This window comes from Mchenga conophoros, linkage group LG14, assembly GCF_057382185.1.
Source record: "Mchenga conophoros isolate Kocher_MC1m ecotype Shallow Benthic linkage group LG14, M_conophoros_male_GT1.1, whole genome shotgun sequence".
Lineage (NCBI taxonomy): Eukaryota > Metazoa > Chordata > Actinopteri > Cichliformes > Cichlidae > Mchenga > Mchenga conophoros.
Genome location: NC_140539.1, coordinates 1,477,584 through 1,496,665, shown reverse-complemented (window position 1 = coordinate 1,496,665; position 19,082 = coordinate 1,477,584). Strand labels below are relative to the sequence as shown.

The 19,082-nt window shown below is 45.1% G+C and overlaps 1 protein-coding gene across 1 annotated transcript; it reads left to right on the top strand.

Annotated features, from left to right (window-relative positions):
• Positions 1 to 1,125: 1,125 nt before the first annotated feature.
• Positions 1,126 to 18,798, top strand: LOC146559051 (A disintegrin and metalloproteinase with thrombospondin motifs 8). The gene is made up of 9 exons (XM_085244676.1): positions 1,126 to 2,213; positions 4,056 to 4,295; positions 8,715 to 8,847; positions 8,965 to 9,132; positions 9,927 to 10,216; positions 13,209 to 13,395; positions 15,422 to 15,594; positions 15,873 to 16,048; positions 16,658 to 18,798. The coding sequence occupies exons 1-9, from the start codon at positions 1,497 to 1,499 to the stop codon at positions 17,400 to 17,402; spliced, it is 2,829 nt and encodes a 942-aa protein (XP_085100802.1). The 5' UTR covers positions 1,126 to 1,496; the 3' UTR covers positions 17,403 to 18,798.
• Positions 18,799 to 19,082: the final 284 nt, after the last annotated feature.

Below are 19,082 nucleotides of genomic sequence, written 5' to 3'. Positions count from 1 at the left end.
ATTGGCCAGGCTGCGCGCTTTGTGCTGCAGAGCGCAGCCACTTGTAGCTCTCCAAATATTATTGTTGCCGTACAGCATGAGCGACATGAGCATCATCACCACGCAGTCTGCTCAGACAACTCTGAATCAGACATGTTTCAGAAGAGCACACAGAGCATCACTTGATCAGAAATAGATACACTGATAAACGTTGGTCATGAATTTCAATCTCATCAAAACATCAAGCAGAATCATTTACATGATATCATTGGATTAGGTAATAACGTGTATGTCACTTTAATGTTGCAGCTGGAGGTGATTTGAGTGACTTCAGCACTGCTGGATCAGTACAAGGGCATTAAATCTGTAATTTAATAAAGTACAGCAGTGAATGTACAAAGTTGGGGGTAGGGAGGATGGGCTCCAGCAAAAAAGGATGAAAAACGTATCTAACAGAGATCGATTGATTTGGGAACAAGACCAAAACCCTCCTAGAATCAAGTGTTGCCACTGAGGAGGGCATCATGACAGTAACGACTCTAATATTATTGAATGGTACCACACGTCTCCAGCTTCTACTAAAGAAAACGGGGAACAAGTGAAAACAGAAACTTGATTTTTGGGCAAACAGCGACACCTAGTGTCTAACGAAGAGTGAGCACAAACGCTCGGTCCTTGTGCTTTGGCGCCATCTGCTGGTACATGTCGTGATCTGTACATCTGTTTGGGGTGCAGGAATTTTTTGGCATTTGTTTTTGATTATTTGATGAGTTTAACATTCAGTTCAAATGCAGTTTTTTATTCACTGTGTGTAAAATCTTGCTTTATTTTAGTATTTAAAAAGAAGCTTCTTCAAACGTCACATATTGGAGATATGAGAAGAATAACGTTCATCCAAAATCATCACTAACGCGATTAGACGTTTCCCAGTGTTCGGGGTCAGTTCCAAGAAAACTCGGCGCCTTTCTTCGTCTTGCTCTTTTGTGCGGAGGATGAAGCAGGCCGGATTTGGAGAGGGGCGGGGTGGGGGGCTCCGGGCCCTGTGGGGGCCTGCCACTCACACACCTCCGAAATAACTCGCGTAGCGGACTCCCAGCTATGCGTAGTATAGATGTCCTGTCGCTGCCATACAGCACGCTGGGTTAATAATAGGAGCGCGGTTGTCAAGCTGTTTCAGAAGGGGGGAGTGTCGGCCCATTCTTATTGGACCCGTTTTATCCTCGAGTTTCTCATGAAGTGTGAGTGGGAGGAGAATTTCCAGCAACGGAGGATATCAAAAATAAGCCCCCTCGTGTCCAGAGAAGAAGGGAAAGTATAAATACCCCCGATATGTCCAGACTGCAGCGGTGCTGGTGAGCGGCAGAACAGGGAATGATAGCTGGTCGAAGCTGAGTGGGACTGGGAGCTCACTTTCATTTCAGTAGAGACGTTATTGCGACTGCAGAAGAGAAAGGACATCATCTTTGTTAGAGTCTTTATTTTTGATCCACTCTTCAGCGCGTTTCTGTCTGCAGACGATGTGTGCCACTGCGTGTTTGCTCTTTTCGCTCCTGTGCGTGGTCAACGCGGCACTTGCCTCTTCGTTTGAATCAGAGGATGTTGTACCTGTTCGGATAAACGCAAGAACCAGCGGGCGCTTCTGGAAGAGAAGCGAGGAGCAGCCGAGGTTTGTCCTCAGTGCGTTTGGCAAAGACTTTACTCTAAACCTCGTCCCGGACACCAGCTTCATCGCGCCTTCCTTCACCATCCAGCGCGTCAAAGCCAGAGACGTTGAAACTTTACGCAGCGCTCCAGGTGCCCGAGCCGTCCCCCAGAAGCTTATGAACAGGTCAGAGGAGAGCGAGGGCCACCTGAGGAGCTGCTTTTACTCCGGGAACGTGGATCAAGATCAGAACTCACTCGTGGCTGTCAGTCTGTGCTCGGGCATCTTTGGCTCCTTTGTAACGGAGGGCAAAGAGTATTTGATTGAGCCCAAACTCCACGGCGGCCCGGGGCCAGCCTCTGCCGAGGAGCCGCACGTCATCAGGAGGAGAACATTCAACGACAGCAACGGTGTTTCCCTCCCGTCTGATCACGCGGCCGTGGAGCAGCACAATGGGGAAAGTTTTACGCACGGCGACGGTGACGCAAGGAGGGAACCACGCCGGAGACGCTTTGTCTCCGCGCCACGGTTCATAGAGACCCTGGTGGTAGCAGACTCAACCATGACCCACTTCTATGGAGATGAAATAAAGGTCAGACGCCATGAACTCATTCTTTCCTGCACGCACACACTTACTCGGCGCCCAAACAAAGCTTTCTTTAATTTCTTGGCTTAGACTCTTCCATAAACAGGCCGCTGTTGTAGACGTCATTCCATTACCCCCCCCCCCCCCCCTTTTTTTTTTATTTTCCCATCCTGTCTGCAAAGTCAGGATTCACACACTCGAAAATATAAAGGCAGGCATATGTTTTTCTCTCCGGCTGCATAAAACATGTTTTGTCAGTGAGGGACCTTGGGCGGAAATCGATGAGCTCCCTGTTTTTCACAGAAAGATGTCAGGCCAAAGAAATGCAAGAAATGCTAGAGCACATTCCTAGGGACTAGGTCACCATTTGGCAGCAAAGCCTCAGCATCACCAGGAAGACTCACAGCGCTTTTCCATTCTGCCTTTACTCCGTGATTCTTTAAATCAGCCCTTCTCTCCCGCATAAAACCTTCAGTGTTTAAAGTGCACTAAATGTTTATTACGTCCTCCTTCCAATCTAAAATCAGTCCTGGTTCCAAACAAAGCTGAACCAGTAATAAGTAGGACTGTGCCAAAGTCCGCACCAGCCAAATTCTAATCTGTTTGTGTTTAAGTCACTCCTCAGCTGCCAAAGTCTCCATAGTATTCCCCAGGCAACCAGACACAAGGTGAGGAGAAAGGTTGCACTGATAAACTTGGCTCACAGTGGATTTTCCATCCCAAATCACACATTCCTTTATTTCTATGCAGTTTTCTACAAATAGGGGCCGTTTCAGTGATTTGGTTTCCGCAGGCAAAAATCAACATGTGGTTCCGTGGGTGTGCTCACAGCACATGTGGAAAAACTTTCAATGTGGGACTATCAACCCACCCTAGAAAAAATGATTTCACTGAGAATACACATCACGGCAAAGCCGCTCACACTGTCTGTGATTTGGCAGCTCTGAAACACGGTGACACAGCAGCTCAGTGGAAATCCCTGACGCGTCTCCTTTAATGATAATAATAATTCCAGGCAAAGCACTTTACAATTCCACTATTCATTCACACACTGGTGGAGGCAGCTACAGTTGTAGCCATATTGCGCCATCGGCCCCTCTGGCCAACACCGGTAGGGTAAAGTGTCTTGCCCAAAGGGCACAACGACCAGGACAGAGAGAGCAGGGGGATCGAACCGGTTACAGATGAGCTTCCCGATCCCCTGAGCCACAGTTGCCCCATGATTGTGTCATGGGACAAGTAACTTTGGGGAAAATGATTTCAGGCCACAGGTGCAAATACATGTCGGTTTGTCTGCCTACAGCTCTGGCCATCTTGTATGATGTTGGCATCCGTTCCTTTTCTTTGTTTGCTGCAGCAGTAACATACAGTCCAGGACAGCTCCACATATCAGCCAGTTTAATTTCCATTGTAGAACACACATGTGCTCAGTGAGTAGTACTTCATAGTGTTTATGCTTTTATTTTTGTGCAATTACTGCATTTGGAAAAAGTCTCTTTTCCATTTGAAGGCATCAAACGAGGCTCGGCACGTTAGAGCCGAGCTAACCAACACACTGGCCCCTCTACACGATTACACATGCACATCTAGTAAGTAAGAAAAGGCAAAAATGTGTTTGCAATCTGTTCAAAATTTTATAATGAAGCTTGTCCCGCAGACACAAAACATCATTAAAGTCTCCTGGAGTAATATACCGCACACACGCACACGCTTTCTTGTCAAGATTTCATAAAAAAATTCTCATTACCATCACGTGTATGTTTATTATAATCCCACACTTGTGAGGGACAGCCAGCCTGGCTCCAAACACATCTGTAGGCTGAATCATAAATATCCTCTCCTCCACAGCACTACATCCTCACCCTCATGTCCATGGCCGCCCAGCTTTATAAGCACCCCAGCATAAAGAACTCTGTGAACATGGTGGTGGTGGAGATGCTGGTGGTGGAAGATGAGGAAATTGGACCGGAGGTCTCCAGCAATGGAGGTGTGGCTCTGAGGAACTTCTGCTCCTGGCAGCAGCGCTTCAATCCACCAAGCCAGAGGCATCCCGAGCACTACGACACTGCCATGCTGTTCACTAGAGAGGTGAGGAACCAGCAGACGAGCATACATCTGATTTTGTTATTTTTCTCATTTTTTGTTTTATTTGAAGCTGTTTAGGTCTTTGAAATAAAACACAGCATCATCTGCAAATAAGGCTTTAAACATTTATCTTTTAAACAAGATGAACATCTTAACAAGAAGTCATTAACTACACTATTTATAGCTTTTAACTGCACAAGTTCAGAGAAATGCCATCATTATCCCTGAATAAAGGCATTGTTTAATATCGTGCAATTGAAATTCTAAGATCGCGCGACGACATCTGGACTGTGCAAACGAGTACTCAGCCATTTAGTAACTGAGACACAATTAAAACCTACAGGCAAAATTAAGAGTTACTGTGAAGTGTTCATTAAGTCATAATTTGCAAACGGCAGTGGCCTGAGAACTGATCCTTGAGGAACACCGGAGTATTTCAGGTTTCATTGAAAGGTTTAACAATGGGAAGTGATTTAGTCATGAAGCAAAAATGTAAATGCCATCCATCCATTCGCTTCCGCTGATCCTTTTCAGGGTCGCGGGAGCCTATCCCAGCTGTCATAGGGCGAGAGGCGGGGTACACCCTGGACAGGTCGCCAGTATGTCAGGGCCAACACACAGGGACAGACAACCATTCACACTCACATTCACACCAAGTGGCAATTTGGATTATCCAATTAACCTATCCCCACAAGCTGCATGTCTTTGGACGGTGGGAGGAAGCCGGAGTACCCGGAGGGAGCCCATGCAAACACGGGGAGAACATGCAAACTCCACACAGAAAGACCCCGGCCTGATGGTGGAATTGAACTCAGGACCTTCTTGCTGTGCGGCAACAGTGCTAACCACCGTGCCACCGTGCTGCCCAAAATGTAAATGCTAACAAATAAATTCTATTTTTTTAATGTTTTATTGAACAAATCCCTGTGTGTCCTGTAAAAGGTACATGTATTTCTCTCACTGCTGAAGGTGGATTCTCATGTTCACATAAACTCAATGTGTGCCACCTGCTAGCAACCAAAGCAATAAAGGAAGTTAAAGAAGGAGAATTAATGTATGATTCTCTAAAACAGAGCTAAGGCTAATGCTTTTAAAGGGGATTTATTACAGCTACGTTATATTATTAAAGCAGTTCTTTACGTCGTAATGGGACTCTGTGCGACGCTTTTTCACCGACTAAATGAACTACAAGTTTATGGCAGCCATCCCAGCGACCCTCTCCCTCCTTTTAAGCCAAGTTTCTTCTGATTGGCTGCTCTTCATAAATAAAACCCACCAAGTGGGTGGGGCTTGTACACTCACAGCAACAGATGGTAACAGAGATGAGTGTATTAGGGATCTCTGCTCACAGTGACATCATACAGATCCAAAAGTAGAAAAAAAATAGTTTGAAGTAAGAAAGTCAGATTTGACCTCACACGGATTATTTGTTACTATTTGAAACGTTCATCATGTTTAATGTTAGGATCCTCTGAAGTAACACGTGTGTGATACAAAGTAGGTTGTGTGCCCTCAGCTGGACGTGTTTAGCAGTTCATGCAGTGTGTGTGTGTGTGCGTGCTAGTAAAAAACACCTTGACACAGAGTCAGTCACCACGATAGGTTACAGCAGTCAAGCTTTTTCTTCAAAGTGCGGTTTTGCCGTGCTTCACGGAGGATGGACGGTCCTCTCACCATCACGTTCTGGCAGATTTAGTTTCCCGTTCAGAAGACAACCAGCAAGAATGAGTCCGAAAATAATCTCTGGTGGAATTCAGTGCCCCGCCAGCTGTGGGAGCATAACGCGGTTTCACAGGCAGCAAAGCCAACCGCCCAGCAATTATCTAAGCCAAAGTGCCACACAGTGGCACAGGTGCGCTTTAGAGCAGCTGTAGTGACACTTGGAGGTCTCCCAGCTGAAACAGCGCCCATAGAAAAGAAAAACAACCCATAGAAAAGAAAAACTTTCGAGCTGTCAATTAAAGATGCTGAAACCAGAGATGGAATAATCTTTTCCAAGCTGGGGAAATGTCAAAGCAAAGCAAACAAACTGTTCTTTATGGATGCTTCGACAGGAAATAAGTTCACAAGTCCTCGGGGTTTGAGTTGCGATTGGCTTGTTCTGCTGCATTTGGCTGCCTTCTTCCATCTGGTATGTGCGTGTTGACAAGGTGTTAGCAGACAATACATTAGGCGAGGAACTTCTCTATTATTACATTTTTATAGCTAAGTGCCCTGGTTTGCGGCTCGATTTGATGACAGGCTTGGCATTTATCCGCCTACAGAATGACGTTAGCGTGTAAATCTGACCCCGGCTCTGAGAAATAATGGAGAGAACATATGGCTTTGTGCTGTCTTGTGCTGGATTGTTGAAGCGGCTTTTCTCTGGGGGAAACCATCATTCACGCCAACCCGGGTTTCTGTTTGTTTTTCCATTTCCGCAGAAATACGCTTTGAAATGCAGAGGACAGAAGGCTCCTCGTGGATGAGCTAACTTTAGTGCCCCTACAAACGGTCGAGCTTTAGTATGTGGCCTGCTCGGGGTTGCAAATGCGTGCTGTGCAAGCCGCAGTCAAAAGAGAAGACTGACGCTGCGTAAAACGCAAAGCTCGCGGCGGGTTGCATGCATTGGAAACATGTCACTCGTGCATCTTTGCGGTCTCACCGCGTGTGTGTTTGTACAACATTGCGGTTTGAGCTCTGACCCATACGTCGAGTCTTGCATCTGCATGAAAGGCATGGTTTGCTGTTGTGGAATAAGGTGAGCAAACACAGACTGAGCTGCACTCAGTCCCTGTTTCCAAGTCCAGATGTCTTTCCAATCACAGAAGGTCCTGCCTCGTGTTTTTTAGAGAAGGCGAGGCCGTGGATGCATCTGTCCATGCTACACAGAAATAAGGAAAGATGTCTGATATAACACACGGCTGCGGATATTTATTTGCTTTTGCTTAATGATGGAAACACTGAGTAACATGCTTTTGCTTGTTTTAATAGATGGTGAAGGTTATATAACAGTCATCAAGGGTTGCTAATATATTTACTGTATTTGACAGAATAATGGCTTTAAGTCTTTAACAGTCCAGCCTGCAGTGCCATATATCCACAAGCTGTCACGCAAATATTTGGGATGTATAAAATATTCGGACGTTGCCTGTTTCAGTTTGAATCTTTCAATTTAGTTTGAGTGAAACGCAGTTTTAGCAGCAGTGCAGCTGTCCCATTACCTTTGCTGGCCACTGCCACTTCCCTCCAGTGTATACTGGTTCTTGTCACATACTGTACATAGCGCTCCAACTTTATGCAAAGCTGCACTCGCTGAGTTAATATGCAGCTAGCCACCAAACTATATCCACACAGGAGGTGGTTGTAACACCTCAGGCTGCTACTGAGTGTGCATGAAAACTAGTCAGAGTCCAAGCAGGTCAACACAATCAGGCTTTTTACTGCACAGAGGACGAAACTCGGTTCCCAGCTCCACGTCACACTCACGCTTTGTAACAATCTTAAAATTGCTGCTTCGTTTACTTTGGCATAATGCACATTATATAGAGATCTCTGTACATACCTTTACTGTAAGAGGACTGATTGTGCTAGCTTCACTCTCCAGAGGCTCATTCTAAAAACCGAATATTGTAACAAGCAGCCACTGATGAAAAGTTGAACCAGTGATTAATTATAAACAGACTAGAATAAATAAGCAATTTAGCAAAAACGAAAAAGTTGGTTCAAAGTAGAACGGAAAGTTTAAAGTGACCAAACAGCTGACCTAGAAACGAAAGGCAACTGTGCTCACGGGACACTTTGTTTGAATTTGGACCCTTTTTGTCTGTTTTAATTCTTCGTGGCACAAACACGAAACGTTCCTGGAAACATTCCTCAGCGATTTTGTTGTTACTGACACAATAACATCACACAAGTGCTGCAGGTTTGTCTGCTACACTTCCGTGATGTGAGTCTGCGATTCGAGAACATGCCAAAGGTACAGTGAACTCATTGTTGTGTTCAACAAAGCAGTTTGATATAACTGAAGCTTTGTGGTGTGCCGTCATCAGAAGACGTGCACATAAAGGGCTGCACGTGGTCAGAAAAATACCCAGGTCATTAATGCTCACCGGTCCGGTGATGTAATAGGACAAACTGCTAACACAAGGCAGGACGGATCCATTCTTCCATGTTGTTTACATCAAATTCTGAACGTTGCAGCAGAAACCGGAGTGGCACCGAGCGTCCTTTTTATTCTTTCTTCCTGCTGGAGTTTGAAGTTTATGGAGCTTCACTGAATTCCAGCTTTATCTGGAGAACCCGTTCCCCTCCTGTATTTGAAAAGCCCAGAAGGAGAAGCCACCAAAGTGAAACTACGAACATGTAATCGTGGAGAAACAAAGTAGCTCTTTTTTTCAGTTTATTCAAATCTGACATTTTTGTTCTGTGTTTGTGTTCCAGAACATCTGCGGTCAGAAGAGCTGCGACACGCTGGGCGTGGCCGATGTCGGGACGATGTGCGATCCCAAGAGAAGCTGCTCGGTTATCGAGGACAACGGCCTGCAAGCTGCCTTCACAGCTGCACACGAGCTCGGTGAGGTCGCATTGGGGGGGCTGACGCGATCCTCGGCTTTATGGAAAAGCTTCTTAGATCGAGTTTTCAGTCATTCCTAAACACTCAAGCACCTTCAAAAACTGTCACCTCCTGCAGGTCATGTGTTGAGCATGCCTCATGATGACTCCAAGACGTGTGAGAGACTCTTTGGGGATTTGGGAGGTCATCACCTGATGGCGCCTGTGTTCGTCAGCCTCAACAAAACCATGCCTTGGTCGCCCTGCAGCGCGCTCTACGTTACCGAATTCTTTGACAACGGGCACGGTGAGGCACACTGCAGCTTGTTGCTCTACAGCAGACATTAATGTCTTGTGCCAGTGTGGCTGCCTGCCACGCTGTGACTCTGTTATTAGGGCTGACTCAGAGATGTATAAAACATACGCTTCCTCTCATCCTCTCGTGAACCGAGGCTTTCCTGCTTAAACGTGCCGCTCCCCTTAAATTACGGGTTGGACGCTCAATTTATTTCGCCCGAGGTTTCCACATCCTGCTCTCTTTCTTTTGCCTTACCTCTGTTGCTCCCTCTCCCCCTGCCTTGTTGTGCATCTTGTATTGTTTGTATCCTTGCTAGATCTGTCAATGAACCTTCTTTTCCACTGAGTCATAATATGGACTTCTTCCTGTTCCCCACCTCCTCGGCCAAAAGCAACAGCTGGTGTCAGCAAAATATGTTCTTTATCAGTTGGAAAATGTTTCCAACAAAAACTCATGTGGCTGAGAATGTTCATTCCGAACCGCAGATGTCATTGACAGCTCCAGACAAAAGCTTATTGAATGCAATAAAGATCATTAGAGGAATAATGGAAAATAATCAGATTTGGATTACCTGTCAGACGTCCAGATTCAGAGCATTAGGCTGCCTATAAACATGCACTACATCAGTTAAAGTGAAATTATTCCGTTTTATAGTCAGGACACAGCTTGCACTGAATACTTTCCCACTGTTGTCATGCCACACGCAGCATATTTACGATTGTCACTGTGCCGCGAGAACCACAGTCTCCACAAACCCCGATATAATCGGCCTCATACGGACTTGTTTTGTGCTGTAACCACAGGGGACTGCCTGCTCGATGTCCCAGAGAGCGCCATGCCTCTACCAAAGGAGCTGCCAGGCTCCAAGTACAGCGTGGACCAGCAGTGCCAGCAGATTTTTGGAGAGGAGTTCGTCCACTGCCCCAACACCTCCGACAGCGATATCTGCAGCCAGCTGTGGTGTCAGGAGGAGGGGACGCTGGAATGCTCTACCAAGAAGAGCCTGCCCTGGGCTGATGGCACCCCCTGCAGTGCCAATGGAAGCTGCCTTCATGGCGTCTGCGTGCCAGTCTATGAGGCGATGAAGCCACTGGTAAGCCTGAGTCTTTTTCCCTGTTTTTTAAAAGACACCTTACTAAGTTACATTTGATGGCAGTAAAATCCTTTGCTTTCATGAACAGGGACCGGAAGTATCTCAGCTACCAGCTATGAACACCAGCATTAGCTCGCGGTATCAGCTGTGTAATTCTCACTACTGAGTCAGTGCCCCTCCCACACAACCTCTTTTATTTTAAAGTTTGACCTTTTTATTGTATTATTGGTCAAATATTTTAAGTATTGCTAGCAGGAATTTTATCTCACAACACAAATACTGCATCCAAACTTGCCGACTTAGCAGCTCTTATTGAGTGCTCACACATGATCAGTGTGTACATTGAAAGATATGCTTGCAGAGTACTGTGGAGAAGCCTTAGAAATAAGTTCACCGTGACACACAACTAAGAAAGGGACACAGTGTGTAGGTAGATGTGCAGAAATGCACCTCCTGCATGCCTGTTTCACATCAGTGCACCTGCTGCCTTTGTGCCGCCGTGCTAGTGAGCCTGATTTTTGTTTTTTCCTCGGCAGTCGGTAAAAAACAAAAAGTGAGGCTGACGTTTGTTCATTCAGCTGTTTCCCAACACATGAGCCACACCATCCTTGTAAGGCCATGAGGTGATTAGGCTTGTAGTGGCCATGGCGACAACATAAGGTCACGATTGCTTTTGGAAGAAAAGAAATATCAGTGCAGCTTTGAGACCAAAGATTTTCACACGAGGGTCAGAATTAGGGCTGGGTATCGCCACTGATTTCTAGAATCGATTCGATTCGATTTGAATCTGGGAAATTTTGCCTCACACAGTCAGAAATATTATAATTCAGATCTGTACATTTACATATTTTTGTATCTATAAAAAGGAAGCTGACACTTTCCAGACTTTACCAAAGGTGTGAGCATCACAGCGAGGCCTTTGTGTCAAAGTAGCTGAGGATAAACACAGAAACACATGAAGGAGATTTTCCTGTTCTGGGATTTTATAAAAATATTCTGCAGTAGATCAAAAACAAATGAAAATCATTAACCAGCATATGAACATCACCTCTGAAGTTACAGCAGTTTTATTAGAGACACGGCGTTTTGTATTTTGCATCATTTTAAAAAGTTTACATTTGTTTAGAAGCCTGTTGAACAGCAGAAATGAGGTTTTCTTTTCGGAAGTAAGTAAAAGAAAAAAAACAGCGGCTGACAGCCTGTAAACAACGGCAGACTTGTGCGTAACAAGCAAGCGAATAATGAAGAAAACAGATTTTTAGACGGGAAACTGTTCGAGAGAGAGAGGGAGAGAGCTGTGCATGAAGTGAGATTTTATCCTGGTGGAAGCAAAACAGTAAAAGTCAGAGTGAATCCATGACGATGTTTATGTGAAGCGTAGTTTGGATCTTCTTTGGCTGCTGGTTCGGTCAATATTGTTTGGAGCGACATCAAACTAACAGCTTTAGAATCAGTGAAAAAAGGGCGTGAACACAAAGCTCGACCCGCCGACACATCAGAGTCAGCGAGCTGTCGGCTTTCAGCCCCGACCGTGCCCGTGCCGTCGGTGAGAAAGTCACATCTCACTGATTCTGATCCGCAGGTCCGAGCTTTGTGTTTACGTCTCTGTGCAGAGTCTGTGCTCCTGCTCTCATTTACTGTTTTAGCTGTTTGGTGGTTGTTGAAATTTTGTGAGGTTTAACCTGAGATTCTGGCGTTTTGGGCAAAATACATTTATATAAAAAAATCGATTCAGGAATTTAATGAATCGATATCATGTTATCCAAGCCGGAATCCATTTTAATCGATGAATCGATTATTAAAACCCAGCCTAGTCAAAATCCTTGGTTTTCCAAGCTTTTTTCTGAAGCACGTGTTTTTTCAGTAACCCTTACAGTCTTTGGACCCTGTTCCCATCTTCTTGCATGTTGCATGCTGACGTTGTTTATTTCACTGGCTCACCACCAAAGAATGTTCACAGTGTCTGATGAGTCACTTCCTTTCAACAGAGTAATCAGGTTTGTAGTCATAAAGCTCTAATGAGGCCAGCATCCTCAGCACATTTTGGAGGTTTTGCTCATGCTGCGTTAGATAAGCTGTGGATAATGCACGAGTTGTCTCACAGTTTATTCTTAATCTGATGTTCCAATGAACATAAATGCACTAACTGCATGTCTTTGGCGTGTGGGCGGAAGCTGGAATACCCACAGAGAGCCCACGCAAATATGGTAAGAACCATCAAGCTCCGCCCCAAACTGTGGATTCAAACCCACAATGATAGCAGAGAGATGACAGCAGATAGCAAAGCTAATACGCTAACAACAGACAAGTGATGAGAGTCAGCAAGGCCAAAATATTCCCTGTGGTGGAGAATCTCACTGCTTCCATAATACAAAACTCTGCATGTTTGTACAAAGTGTTGCATTAGCTGAGACCTGACTCGTTTTCATAAATGCTGCCATTTCAAGTTGAAGTACAGACATTAAAGGGCTCAGAGAACGCATTATAAACTGAGCTGTGTCTGACTTTGGCGAGTTGAAATGCAGATCCTTCACGATACCTTTTTAGATTTCCTCAAAGAACATCTCAGCATCTTATTTAAGGTCGGTCGCCTTGATACCTTCTCCTTATGTTCTGAATACACATCTGTTTATGAATCCAGACATGCTGGCCGTTGGGATGTGGTTCAAGCTTATAAAACTTCTGGAAAGAACAACCTTGCTAGCAAACACACATGCACACGCGCACATACTCACTCAACGTACAAACTTGGAGCATGGCAGGTTCTACTAGCAGTGAGTGACACATGTGGCAGGAATGTGGGTAGAGTCAGACAGCAGGCGCGTGCCGAACTTCAACACAGATTTAGCCTCGAGTCGCGGCATGCCAACACGCTGTGCGGCCTCAAACCCAGAAGCCCAGACTGTGGTTTAGGCTGCACAGCTGACATTGCCTTTGGCTCAGAGCACTAACCAACTACTCTGCTCTTTTTTTCCTGTGTGTTTTACCGCAGATGGTTGTGGACGGCGGCTGGAGCTCGTGGGGACCGTGGCAGCAGTGCTCTAGGACGTGTGGAGGTGGGGTGGAGTTCTCCTACAGGGAGTGCACTAACCCAGTGCCTCAGAATGGAGGGAAGTACTGTGAAGGGCAGAGGGTCCAGTACCAGTCCTGCAACATACAGCCATGTGACAACAATGAAGGTAAGGGTCAACGTAATACAGCTCTCAGCTTTCAAATGAACAAAGAAACAGCTTCTTATATCGCTTGTTCCCAACAAATGTTTGTCCCACATCTGCACTTTCCATTGTCCTACATTTGGCCTTGACTGGCAGCATTGACCCGGGGTGAGTCTGGCTGCCACAGACCTACTGTAGATCCGCTTTATGCAGGCCAGATGTTAGGTGTGTTGGCATATTTGGGCGAGGGTTGGCCCCACCGCACGTTGACCCCACCTTATGATGTTTTGGCCACAGTTTCCAAACCCAACCCTCACCATAAGCCACAGGAACATTAGGCCACAGGATGTGATCCCCGAGTGCCTCTGCCAAAGCCCAAGATCTACATCGCAACCTTAAGAAAAACTCTCTAAACCTGCTCTGAAATGTGCTGTGTTCTTCCCCAGGCTCCACCGTGTCTTTAGAAATGAAAATTAAGCTTTGCAACAGATGGACATTTTTATGAAGAAAAAAACAAAACAAAAAACTATGTACCAGCTCGTGTTCAAACCACTCCACAAACTCTGGAAGAAACTGTGTAATTTAAACACATTAAGCTTGGTTCTATCTAGAACCTCTTTTCTGCCAAAGTGCTGCCAGTGTTGTTGACCACACTGCAAATCATGAGCAGGAGAACAAAACAGGTGCTTATAGACATCTACCGACCACTGATGTCAGCAGATCCAACTTTGTAGTTTTGCAGTTTTGACTTGTTCCAGCTTTTTGCGACATTCAACTGTCTTTTCTCTACAGAGTTGTAGATAAAAGACAATTCATTGTAGATAATGAGCGGGGACAGCAGAGCAGGCTTGGATTAAAACTTGTGATATTCCGACTTGAGCAGCAGAGCTCGGTTGGGGCCGGGGTAACACAGGGATGGAAACAAATGACGAGCTGGAAGCTAAAAGTCTGACGCTGCAGACATTACAGATGGAGCTGCAGGCGAGAGGAGACGAGGGTCGGGATTCTGTAACGAGTAACAACAAAATAAGAAGTTGCATAAGCACGCAGCAGGCTGGTGGTGGCAGAGTTGGATATTTGTAGAGAGCTTGATTGTTGTGATGAGGCACAGCTGGCACAGATCTGCTCGGACTCTAGAACAGCTGTTTGCACTCAGATGATCACAGGCCGACAGGGAGACGGCACTGGAGGCAACAGGGGGACGCTCAATCGAAAAACAGCATTTTCTAGACTGACCCACAGCCTGCATATAAAAGACAGATGTAGGTGCTGTGATTTGAGCCATCTTGTAAGCAGGGATGGGGGGATGGGAGTGCGGAAATGACCACCCATGCAGCAGGGACATGTCAGCGACACTAGTGTGGACACTAATTTACAAATTAAGACTCATGTTGTAGACATGAAACTAAAGACTCCAATGAAACATCTTCACTGAGGGCAGACCAGAGGAGTCACTAATGTATCACTGTAACCAATAAAAGAACTGCAAAAACACACCATATGGCCACGCCTCCTAATCTTTGAGTCAGAGTGTTTTACAGTCACGCACTGAACTGTGTGGCCTGCCTTTAGAAACATTAGCAGAAGAATGGGTCGTTGTAAAGAGCTCGCTGAATTCCAGTGTGGTGCTGTAACAGGATGGCACCACTGCAACAAGTCAGTTCATGAAATGTCCTCCCTTCTAGATATCATGAGATTCACTGTGAGCGTGAATATTGCAAAGGGGAAGCTTGTAGAAATCTCCCCAACTCGGCCGTGAAGCATCCTCCATCGCCACAAAAACTGCACGCTTCAAGCATGGCTGAGCTCCTGTAGGTGCGATGTGCAGCTGGCCCAGTACGTTTGTCCATATAGTGTTTTCTAATCAGGTTTTATGTTTTGATGCTACATAATTAATTGTTGTCCACCAGCCTGATCCAGACTCTGCTGGTGTTCATCTATTTTTCTGCGTTGCTCTAATGAATATAAACATACAGTTGATCAGGTGTTCGGATTATACAAATAATATTGTTTTGGTAGAGTATCTTAATTTATTGTTTCTTCATGTTAGGTAAAAGTTTCAGGGAGGAGCAGTGTGAGAAGTACAGCAGCCCCAACTACCTGGACCACAACGGGAACGTGAAACAGTGGATACCAAAGTACGCTGGTGTTTCTCCCAGAGACAGGTGCAAGCTGTTCTGCAGGGCCCGGGGCAGCAGTGAATTCAAGGTGTTTGAATCCAAGGTACAATAACGTCACTCGACAGCAAATCTCAATGAAAGGAAAGCCAGTAGTCTGAAGCACTGGTTCAGTTTTTTAAATCAGAATAGTGGTTTTAGAAAAGCGTCACTCATTCCTGAAGTCCCAGCTCTGCTTCATAGCCAGTGTCATAACCAGCTCCAACATCATGACCGTGACCTCCATCCACTGATGAACACCCTGACATGATGTTGAACTGTATTCAAAATATAGTTGAATGGGACATGTGTAGTGACCCACCGATGCTTGCTCCATCCCTGCAGGTGATTGACGGGACCCCCTGTGGCCCTGACACCACATCTGTGTGTGTCCAAGGACAGTGTGTGAAGGCAGGCTGCGACCAGGTGATAGGATCCAACAAGAGAGTGGACAAGTGTGGAGTGTGTGGAGGAAGTGGGCTGACCTGTAGAAAGATCACAGGCTCGAGCAACAAAGCAACGTAAGCCGATCAGATCAACGATAATGCAACCGTTCTCCGACTTGTATCCCCATGTGATGTCTGTGTTGTATGTGTAAGGTCGGGGGGCGGGTTCATTCCACTGCAGGGCGACCTGCCACTACATGTGGCGAATAAACTTTGAACTTGAACGTGATAATAAAAATGATAAAGCACTAAAAGGCTTAGACAAATATATTGATGTCTTTCCTTCTACTGTAGTTAATTAGTAGATTAATTGATTGTGTTGTTAGATCATATTTCGCCCACTATAATACAAATCTTTTTTTAAATTCTACTTGCTTATGTTGTACTTGAGGCCCATTCACAAGAATTTATTCACCCCAAATATCAATTTAGGTCCTTCATAACGTTTGGCCCAGCCATTTGTGGTATTCTGATTATCTGTCTCATTTTATTTATGCTTTTTCTGATCTACTCAACATAGTTTAGATAAGATTAGTAGTTTCATACATGTTGGTAGGTTGATTATAGTTTCACGCTTCTTCTGTTTCAAACCAAGTTCATCTCCTTTCACCTGGAAGTTCTAATTAATGCACAGATAAGATATTCTATAGTAAACTGTTATCTGTTCTTTTTCTTCTCCATCAGCTATGGATACAGTGACATTGTCACAGTTCCCACTGGCGCTACTAACATTGACATCAAGCAGCGGAGCCACCGAGGAATCAAGCACGATGGCTACTACCTGGCTGTAAAGAGAGAGAGTGGCGGTTACATCCTTAATGGTAACTTCTCCGTGTCCACGGTTGAGCAGGACATTCCGGTGCTGGGCGCAGTACTGAAGTACAGCGGCTCTTCCACGACGCTAGAGAGGATCCAGAGCTTCAGGCAGCTCAAGGAGGCCATCACCATCCAGCTCCTCGCCACTGCAGGAGATGGTAGCCCTCCCAAGGTCAAATATACTTTTTTCATCCCTAAAGATGTGACTTTGAACAAACCCAAGGAGAAGAAGGGCTCGTCCCTGTCTTTGCATATGATTCGTCCGTTTGGCGTGCCTGAATGGGTGCTGGGCGAGTGGTCTCTGTGCTCCAAGACCTGTGGATCCGGGTGGTCCAGGAGAAACGTTGAATGCATGGACGACGAAGGCTTCCTCTCCAGTCAGTGTGACAAAGACCTAAAGCCCATAGACATCAGGCCCTGTGCAGATCTGCCCTGTCCCATATGGCAGATGGGACCTTGGTCTGCCTGCTCACGAACTTGTGGTCAGGGGGAGCGCCACCGCAGCATTTTCTGCATAGACTACACTGGCAAGACTGTTGAAGCAGAACAGTGCGATCCAAGAAAGATCCCAGAGCCGGTGTCTGGGGAATGTTTCAACCAGGACTGCTTGTGAAGAACACGAGTACAGCGGACTCATGGTCATAGTGCACTTATGAACAATGGATGGATTACTGAACAGGTGGACGCACCAAGAATAATGCTGGGGTCCATTAGATCAGGGACAGTATGACTACAAACACACACAGAGCGATCCACAAAACCAAAGAAATGATAATTATGACCATTCTTTTTCACCTGCAAGATGTTTTATGCCTTTCAATCTGGAGGGTCCTGTTGTTACGCAGGAGTGGCAGTAGTGGCAGTGGTGGTGGGTGGGGGTTAAACGTCTACATCCCAGGGCCCATTGCCTCATAATCCATCCATCTTATCGACTGGTTGCATCAAATCACATCAAAGGCTTTTAGCTGAATATTGCTATGTCATTCTGTTGACATCATTTGACAACCACTATTGAAACAATGGAAATCTACCTCAGGATGTACATGTGATGCTATGCATAGTTGCTAAGAGAAGGTGCAGTGTGTGTGTTTCCTCCAGAATGACAGATTTAGTCCAGCTTAAAAGATTGTTTTTGGAGGCCGTCTGCTATTAACAGCAGTTCGGTGGGGCTAGAACAATGAAACCTGCTGTCAGACACCAGCACAGTGTAAATATACCTCGTCCAGCTGTAATCCACAGAATCAAGCCCCTATAGAGCTTTGATCGAGCCACTTGCCCTTAAATAAGGTACGGACGTACGATCGAGGCACTTGTGTGTGATTGCTTCGTCTTTTCAAACACACATTAATGTAATTTGTGTTAAATTCGTGTGACGAGGACGTCATGGTTTTATCTGGAGAGTTAGTATTGTTGAGCCAAACCCATAGCTCTCACTATATTTACTGGCTGCTGGAGCCAACATCAAAAGCTAGGCATTTCCCACACTTTGTACATGTATTAGCCTCGATCATGTCTGGTCTTTCTGATCGGACAACCCAACGACAGACCACTCGACCCCGTAACGTAACTGTAGCCTTGTTCCATGTCCACGTGCATCACAGTGTAGTTGAGCAACAGCAGTACAACCAGTCTGCAATATTTTATTTTGGAGGTGTTATTACTAAGTTAAGTGATAAGCATATTATCTATCATGTATATGAAAAAATAACAGTAATTTTATTCATTTTCCCTTTAGTTCATGCATCATATGCAAATGTTTGCAGATGTTTCAGACTCATGTGTGTATATTTGATTTCTTCATTCCTGTTGTTAATTTACAGTATGTTATAAAAGAGATGGAGGATTAGGCCTGTATCCCTTCAGTGAAGGAATATGCTATTATTACAGCTTCCTTTTTAAGCTATTTATTTTTGTAAAGTTTTTACCTTGGACATGTAAGTAACATGGCAGACGCTGCTGTCTTTGAGATAATTGTCTATAAAATGGTCAAATAAACACATTTATGTCGATGTGTTGTTCTCTTGTACTGTGAGTGACCCTCCACAAAACATCACTAAAAACATATTAACATATTGGCATTATTAACTACGCATAGAAATTTCGAGTGAACATTAGCGATAAGGACTCATAAATTTCACAAAATATTTCACGTAAGATCTCCAGTATGGAAGCCCGTTTCCGCCACTAAAAGAACAAACAAAAAAACAAGTATCCATAACTCGAAATTTCAAGTTATTAACTCAAAATTTTGAGAAAAGTATTTGAGTTATTTTCTCAAAATGTCGAGTTAATA

Excerpts from the sequence above, each read along its gene's own strand:
- LOC146559051 (XM_085244676.1), top strand. The coding sequence starts at position 1,497 with ATGTGTGCCACTGCGTGTTTGCTCTTTTCGCTCCTGTGCGTGGTCAAC. Across the intron at positions 4,296-8,714 it reads CCATGCTGTTCACTAGAGAG|AACATCTGCGGTCAGAAGAG; the intron begins GTGAGGAACCAG and ends TTTGTGTTCCAG. Across the intron at positions 8,848-8,964 it reads CACAGCTGCACACGAGCTCG|GTCATGTGTTGAGCATGCCT; the intron begins GTGAGGTCGCAT and ends CACCTCCTGCAG.